At 39.3% G+C, this 9,122-nt stretch overlaps 1 protein-coding gene across 1 annotated transcript; it reads right to left on the bottom strand.

Moving 5' to 3' along the window:
- Nucleotides 1–3,864: 3,864 nt before the first annotated feature.
- On the bottom strand, nucleotides 3,865–8,127 carry LOC147444266 (uncharacterized). Its single transcript, XM_086528089.1, has 9 exons — nucleotides 7,227–8,127; nucleotides 7,059–7,143; nucleotides 6,883–6,944; nucleotides 6,546–6,780; nucleotides 6,250–6,458; nucleotides 5,809–5,994; nucleotides 4,239–4,303; nucleotides 4,059–4,117; nucleotides 3,865–3,970 (listed from the first exon to the last, which is right to left on the bottom strand). Exons 1-9 carry the CDS (start codon nucleotides 8,125–8,127, stop codon nucleotides 3,865–3,867), a joined length of 1,908 nt encoding a protein of 635 aa, XP_086384215.1.
- Between the last annotated feature and the right edge of the window lie 995 nt (nucleotides 8,128–9,122).

The following is a 9,122-nucleotide window of genomic DNA, read 5'->3' as shown; positions in this document are numbered from 1 at the left end:
TCTCTCTCTCTCTCTCTCTCTTTGTCACTTACTCAGACATGATATGTGCAGTCTTGGATTGCTAACAAGGATGACTTCCTTCGACGGCGGACTCGAGAGTATCGTGGAAGGGATGCGGCCCTAGCACAGTACCTTTCAAAGCTTTGCGAGTCGCCAATAATATTTCACAATGGAATGTCACAAGAGGGTACAATAGAAACTTACACATTAAAGACACTATCACGCTTCTTGGGTGGACTCGTGCTACGCAAAAGTGCCGATAAAGTCATTCTTGTTGACAAAGTGTTTGCTAGAGATTGTTTTGGTTACTACCCGGGCTATACAGGTGGTCGGGCAGCGTGTTACTACACTTACACAGCAATGGCACTAGCTCTTGGCAGACAAAACCTGGATGAACTTTTAGAGTATGGCAAACATCTCATGATTCGTTACAAGGGTGATGTGCCAAAAAACAAAATTGAACCTTCAAAATCTTGATACACTTCAAGTAGCAATTGTATAAGATAATGTATTACAGAAATTTTATACAATGTCATCCACTCAGAGTATCTTTCTCCACTTGTGGTTCACATACACCATTGTCTCTCTCCACCATCGTTGACCTTCACGAGCACCGGAGTTGTTGTATACCATTGATCTTTGAACTTTTTTTTGTTGTAAATGTCTGATGGCTTGTGCTGTTGCTGAAGAGGCCAAGACTTCTTTTGCCTGCATTCGATGAATGATTCTATAATAGAACCATTCAAATAGTTCTCTCAAGCTGTTAGCCTTGATTCGAGAGCCACCGTGTCGTGTGTGCCTGAAATATGCATTTCTCGCCATGTAATGAGGATTTTCCATCCCTTGGGTATTCCATATTGCTGGGTTCCCATACTTTTGTATAAAATATGGTAAATGATTGAAAATGATGTGTTGGATATGAAAACAGATTACTTAGAATGTTTTACACTCACATAGTTACACATAAAAGAGAATCAAATACACAATAATACCATGTAGTGAGTAATCTGGGTGTCTGTCCATGCTATCTTGAATGATTTCTTGAGAAGTTTGAGATTCTCCTTGAACTTGTTCATATCACCTTGTGACCAGTCATCTTTGTCGCACATAAAAAATAGCATGTCTATTGATCGCCAAACCTCAGCCTTCGCGTTACAAGTAGTTGATTCTTGATCTTTGACTGCAATATGTAGCTTTTTCCAACTTTGATACTCTACCTTGCTAACATAAGATATGTTATATATTTTTCCATGTTTTGTTAGCTTCAGATCTCGTATTCCTTGGGGTTTAGATAAAAACCTCCGTGCCTTCACCCCACCGATGGATGGTTTGCATGGGACATCCTTCTCAGCAGTTGATCTCTTTTCATCCCGCTGGATTTTCACATTGCCACCATGAAGCCCCATATCCGACAATACGAATTCTAAGCACTGCAGGGCCACTTGTCGCTCTGCTGAGTTCTTGATTTTCCAAGCAAACCCGATATATAAGTAGACCAATTTCTCCACAATTCTACAAAGGGCATGCATTGTACAGATATGGACATTCACAAGTGGTATTTTCAAAACCGATCAAAAAGCAGGGTCCTCAATGTGACGCGTTGGAGCTTTTCTCCACCACTTTGGGTCCATGACCTTTGTAGGCTCCATGAAGAACAAACACGGCGACTTTGCCATTGCACCCATTCCACAATTATACATGCACTTTAATGTTTTGAGGTCACCTGCAAGATGCCACTGAACTTGAAAGTCTCCCCTTCCATCTAGACGTAGTAACTCTCCCTGGTTAGTCTGTCGATCAACCACCTCTGGAACATCAGTTTGATGGAACACCCAATATAGAATATCATGATCTTCTTTCTTTACCTGCAGCACAAAATAAATGAGACTTAAGTAGATGTGAACATTTGAGCTTAGCTGAGAATCTCGCTTACTTCAAAAGCACCAAGCCACCATATGTTAGATTCTAATTGAACACTAAAATACAAAGGATCATCATTGGGACATGTTGAGAGGGCTCTAATCATTAAAGTAACTGCTCGTGCGTCCCGCCTACCGGCGGGCCTCGCTCGCTCTTACCACCTCACTCTGTATGTGTTTGTGTGTGTGTGCATCTTTATAGATTTCTCCATGACACACACACGATCGACACACACACACACACACACGATCGACACTCACACGATCGACACTTTCTCTCTTTGGCCCCTTTAAACTACTCCTGGTACATTTAACCCCTTTTGCAGAGACAGAGAGAGAGAGAGAGAGAGAGAGAGAGAGAGAGAGAGAGAGAGAGAGAGAGAGAGAGAGAGAGAGAGAGAGAGAGAGAGAGAGATTACATAAAAGCACATGACTAAAGAGACATATTAAAAAAAAAAACATTTTACATTATTACCAAAAAGGCTCAGGAACATATCTGCATAAGCACTCTAAGTCGTGCTATTTCAAAAGGATCAAGATATTGTGCTGGAGCTCTACAAACTTCTCTTAAATCTATTTTTTGAACCCAGCTCAAGTAAATCTTGTAATGATGAATCAACCCAAGCTCTTGCTTTAAGAGCATGAGCCTAATGTTGGGAAAAAAATAGGGATCAAGCAACTTGATGTAAATCGTGTCCAACTCTTCATTTACATATGACCCCCAAACAATGTAGTTTTTCTCAATCACTTCCCATGCACATTGCCATCCCCGTTCAGCAGGTAACAAATTTTCTTCAAAGGCATCAACAATGTTTTTTTTACACTTGGAAAAATAAACACAATTTTGTGGGTCATTTAATTGACTGCAAGAAAACAAGACAACATTAGTACTCAAAGCTTAAAATGAGAGAGAGAGAGAGAGAGAGAGAGAGAGAGAGAGAGAGAGAGAGAGAGAGAGAGGGAAAGAGAGATGATCAACATGGCCACTTAAACACTTGAAAAAAGTATAAGCGCAATACGAACACTTCAATTACTCATTGTCATGCCAAAAAGTGTCAAGAGGTTCATTAGGTCAAAGTCTTTACAACAACCTCAAATTTTTTGTTTACAATGACTCATATTCTATTCTATAATTGGACGGATGAGGATCACTCCAATATACCGCATTGATGAACTTCACAATTAGTTTCAAAATTTTAAACTCTTCATCCGAAATGTAAGATTTGTGATTGTGATATATCTTTTGCAACAGAATATCACAACCACAAACATTGACATAATAAATATCAACAATATGTAGTTCTTGTAGAACTCTCATCAATTTTGTTTCGCTCAATATTTGTGACACTTTGCATAGTGTAATGCTTAACCGTCCACAATTTCCATACCACCCATCAACATATGAATACACCCAATGATGCCACCAACACCATGTACCATATCCTTGACAAACGTACTCTTCCTTAACTTTCAAATATATAATCATCCTTATATGTATTGGGAGAATAGCCAATACATCATGACCTATGTTAACCTACATTAGCAATTCGCACACACACACACACACACACACACACACACACACACACACACACACACACACACACACACACACACACACACACACACACACACACACACACACATTAACCTATGTAGTAGATAAAAACCCACTTGATTAAGCCAACAGTAACCAAAAAAATATGGTACTTAGAATGCATAAACAATGGATCAAAGTGTTCGATCATCTAGAGAAGTTGAGCCTACGACACACTCTACTTGGAACTTTCAAGATCCAAGGTCCGACACGTCGAACATTGCGACCACGACGTCGAGGTGATTCACCCAAAGAATAGAGTCTAAACATCCATTCATTCACTCCATAGGGACAGTATGAAAAGTTGCAATTGAGAGGGCGTTGCATACCTAACTCTTGTACAGTGATTCACATATCATCTATATCAAACTCTATGTGATAATAACCTACAACACTTCTAAAATATCGTGCTTCATATAATGCCAAGATAGAATGTCTGCAATAATATTGAAGCCTGCAATGAAAATAACAACCAACCATTTAGACATAAAAAGTAACAACACATTTAACATCATATGGATTCAAGTTCAATCTATACGCACCGAAGGATCTCAAAATCCTCGACAATACGAACAATATCCTCAGCATGTGCAAGACCCCTCTACAATGGAGGATCTAGAAAAAATGTTACACGTGTAAACATACAAAATAAACGCCACAAAGTTCTCATTCATGGTAAAAGTAAGTAACAAAGATAAGATTTTACATTTACATTTACATACCTCTAATATAAGTAGGTACATCATTGAGGGTGTACGAAACCATGATGTGTCATGCCATTCTTTATCTGCTCTAACAGCACACATTTGGAAATTTAAGAGGAACAAATATGAAATATAATAAAGAAGACTTTGATGATCATGCCATAGAGAATCATGTCCTTCTTTCTTTTGTTTTAGTGAAGGATTTGAGAGAGAGAGAGAGAGAGAGAGAGAGAGAGAGAGAGAGAGAGAGAGAGAGGAATGAAAGCAATTCAAAAGACTTTGAAATTTCACAACTTCACAAAGAGACAATAAAAAATAGTTATTCAAAGTGTAGCCTTCGAGAGACCACATTAGGGATTCTATAAGTCCAAGGACCTATGTTGTATACATTTTGCAAGATACGGGGTGGTGTTTCAACTTGAGTAAATATCCTCAATCGATATGGTGTAGTGCGGTCTCCATCAACCCCCACCTGTTGTGCATTGACTGGCCTCTCGTCACTCACAAACCAAATATTAACTTGAATTTGACGATGCTCATGGTTCGAAGAAAAGGCAACATGGTAGTATCCAAGAACTTCCATGGACATATCTCTACCTAAGTATAGCATTTCATAAACACCTACGATGATAAAACCTCGATGGGAGTGATCTCTGCAAAGGCATCCATGAATTATGTAGAGCAATAAAAGCTTAAAACTACAAATATACCATATATAAAAACCCTTACAATATAATATGAGTTTGATCAAATAAGATCACCAAAAACATAGCAGGAACTCTTCCCCTCCATTGCGGTGGATCTTCAACAGATTAAGTCAATGTATAAGCCAATCTTCTCAAGAAAATAACAGGTCAAGTTAATAACTAATTTAAAAAGGAAGATAAATACCTTGAATGAATTCAGTGATGTGACCCACTACATAGGAAGCACTGCCTCGAGGGTCGATCTGTGGGAAATACTTTGATCTAAGAGATATGAATAAAATTAACATCAAGTGTGTCTGACTTTAAGTGAGAGCCACAATGTCAATTTGAACTTACTGTTATGAGCTCTCTAGTTGTAATACTTCCTTGAATACAATGTTTGGAGTGTAGTAACACTCCGCTTGAGTGTTTTCAGTATTGACAACAACCCTCATAGAAGCTGCACTTCGTACACGTGACATTGCAACATACAACTGTCCATGAGAGAAGATCGATGACTCAAGATATAGACCAAGAATTCCAAGTGTTTGCCCTTGTGCTTTGTTGATATTCATCCCAAAAGCAAGCTTGATTGGAAATTGACGATGCTTCATTTGAAATGGAAGCCCCTAATGGCTTTCAATAATAAAGTCAATCCTTGGAAGAAAAACTCTCTCTCCAATATTTGATCCTGTAACTATCTCTGCCTCAATTACCTTGATGCAATTGCTTGCATATCAATCTAGTTCCGTTGCATAATCCACGTCTTGGATCCAAATTGCGCAGCAACATGATAGGAGCATTTTCTTTCAAGACTAAAGCATGAGGTGGAAAACCACCACCAAGAGTAAGGCTATTCAGATATTCAATTGTGTACAAATGTGTGTTTTCCTCTGACATACAAATAGAATCTGCACTTAGATACTCTTTGCAATCTCCATGCATTCTTTGCAATGCATAGTCATTAATTGAATCCACCTCTTTATTTCGTGGAGCAAGTATTGCTCGATCTCTGAAAAAAGTTGCATGATCTTGCAAATGACACAAATCTCCATATATAAAGCTTAGAAGATCTGCCAAACTATTTCCTGGAAGCATCATGTGTGAAGGTATTTTGACTCTGTCTAAGTCTCCTCCATCATCCATAACCCCATTGCCAATATCAAGCACCCAACGGGAAAAGCTTTATTGAAGTGAATTTGAACTGCAATCAACTATACACATATTTTTGGTAAGCCTCAGTATCTTTGTGTATTTCCATATGTGAGAATGACACAACGAAGCATTTACAATGTCTATACGACAACCTTTTGGTACAACAGGTAGTATTTGTCAAAAGTCACCTCCAAGCAAAATGACTTTTCCACCAAACAAAGTATCTCGCTGCATAATATCTCTTAAAGTTCTGTCCACTGCTTCAAACGCATAGCGTTGTGTCATGGGAGCTTCATCCCATATAAGTAAAGCTGCATTCCTTAGAAGTTCTGCAAGTTGACTATTTACCTTTATATTGCAAGTTGCTTCAGAGTGAAGCTCCAAAGGTATCTTAAACCTAGAATGAGCAGTTCTTCCATTACTCAAAAGCAAAGTTGCAATACCCGAGGATGCACATGCAAGAGCAACTCTACAACTTCCTCACACTCGTGAAAGAAGTGCATTATATAAGAAAGTTTTTCCTGAGCCACCAGGACCAGCTAGGAAAAATAACTTCCTTGAATGTGTGTCAACAGCTTGTAGCACTTGGTGATACGCATCTTGCTGATCCTCATTTAAGGAAGTTTCCATACAATCTGCTATACTAAACTGTTCATCAACATTGAACATTGTTTCTTCAGCCATAGCACCATTTTCACTTAAGGATACCAATGTTGAGTCTATTGCAAACAACATATAATCGCAAAGCCTCTTGCCATGTTGTTGCAAAAAGCATTCTATATGAAGCAAAGCTTGATTTTTTGCCACATCAAATCACACACTTGCATCTGAAATACGCATCCTTAGGGCATAAACATAGTCCTCACAAAATTCAGTACAAAACCTGTCCCAAAGAGCAGCCAGATGAAGTGGCTCACAAAAGGCTAATATGATTGCAAACAGTTGTCTCAACTGAATTCCATTTTGAAAAAAAGATGCCTCTTGGAGGCAAATTGACCATTCTTCATCATCTTGAAATAATCCTGTAGCTATACATGCCTCCTTGTATGTATCATAGACGTGACCATCATACATACGCAAGTCTTCAAAACACTTACATCCCTTGCAAATATTGAGAAGCATTCGTAGGTAATAAACCTCACCAGCAGTAGGGACAATATTATACATTCTTCCAATAGAAACACCCTGTTGTCGTGGAGACCATGCCTTTCGACTTTTATTCCATACCCAACCATTTGGAAAGTTAGTATATGTGAAGCTATTTGCTTCAGGATAATTTGATTTGCAACAAACCATTCTGTCAAGGTAGTTTTTCTATTTTGCTCATTATCTAGCAAATGTGATACATCATCACCATCTTGAAATGTAATCATATTCTGCAATGGAAGGTGTACTTGCAATCGTTGAATAGCTGGCCTTTCACTATGCATGTCAAAGCCAAATATTCTCCACATAGCCTTAGATGCAGAAACATAACGTGCATTGAGATAACTCTTGATCTCATCAGTAGCTATTTCACCATCTTGAAGGACAACAGTGGCTCGATCATGTCCCTTGTAGACATACTTATAAAGATATTTCATGGCAGTGACAGTTGAGAAAATCTCCACATTAATATGGGCTTGGTATCTTAGTGATAAGAGAGGGCTGTAAGGAACAACCCAACGATTATCTAAATTGTAATTTTTAGACGTAACAAACCTTCCATCATCTCTTCTCATATACACAGGATATCCACTTTTGTTTACATTTGTAGACGTAGAAAATGTTCGTGGAAACTTGAATCTACACTTACCGTCAACCATACATGGAGAACATGGGTTCAAAGGACCACATGGCCCATGAACATTACAATGACTCACTACATCAAATAATTCTGGAAACAAATTCTTGTCAGGGAGCTTTGCACAAACCAACTTGTCATAGTGTAATGTATATGTGGGTTTATATTTAGATGCAAGTATCAACAATATATGTGCATGAGGAAGACCTCTCTTCTGAAACTCAATCACTGAAACATGTCTAATCACCTCCCCAAATACGGATTGCTTGATAAGTAAATGCATCATATCTTGGAACTTCTAATAAAACACTCGTATAGTCAGATCAGGACGATCAAAAACACTTTGTCCAGGTAGTAATGCATCATCTATTTCCTTCCATCGTGGTGATGGGGGCTTTTCACAAGCCAAGCTCCCATACCCCTCTTCTCTCGTCCCCACCCCATGAAAACCCCCTCTTAGGGAGGGAGTGATAAAAGACATTGGAAAAAGTAAGAAACAAATAAAGTATGATTATGTAAATATATGAGAAAGGTAAAATAGGCCACCTCATGCCTGCGGGGCAGCCCATCCCCACCTTGCCTCCTTTTTCTTCACTGTTGCCCCGCCGTGTGTCCCTTTTCCTCTCCTCCACTCAAAAGGTCAACCCCCTCTCTCTTCCCCTTGTCCTTTCTCCTTTCTCTCTCCCCTCAAGCTACCCCACCTCTCACCAATAATGCATTCTAACTCACCAATAATGCACCCTAACTCACATGCAACTTACCCTATCTTCCAAAATAGTATACCCCACCCCCCCTTTCTCTCTCCTATCATATACCATGACCCAAATACCCCCCCCTCTCTCTAAAGGGCGCCATGTCTCTTGTCTTGTAGCTAAATAACCTCCCCCACACTCACACACACTCAGTTTCACTAAAAAAGGTGCCCACAGACCCATCCCCACCCGGGGTTACCTGATTTTTCTTGTGTTCACACACATCTGCACACAGATTCACCTCTGAACACACTCCTCTCTCTCCCCTCTTGTAATTACTTTATTCTCCATGTCACCTCTCACTTTTTTTCATCAACCCATCTCTCTCTCTTAGTCTCTCTCTCATGAGACTGCTGTTCTGGCACATATACACACAGCCAGACAAGTGGGGCCCATAGTCACATGGCCTATGTAGATAATGATTTCTTCATTTCTAAATTCTAGAATTTCTCCCCCCCCTCCTCCCCTATATAAAGAGGGATCACCATCACACAAAAACACACAACATCACCAAAGAACACACTAT

This window comes from Adiantum capillus-veneris, chromosome 13 (assembly GCF_014529385.1).
Source record: "Adiantum capillus-veneris isolate H3 chromosome 13, ASM1452938v2, whole genome shotgun sequence".
Lineage (NCBI taxonomy): Eukaryota > Viridiplantae > Streptophyta > Polypodiopsida > Polypodiales > Pteridaceae > Adiantum > Adiantum capillus-veneris.
This window is presented reverse-complemented; position numbering and strand designations above follow the sequence as displayed.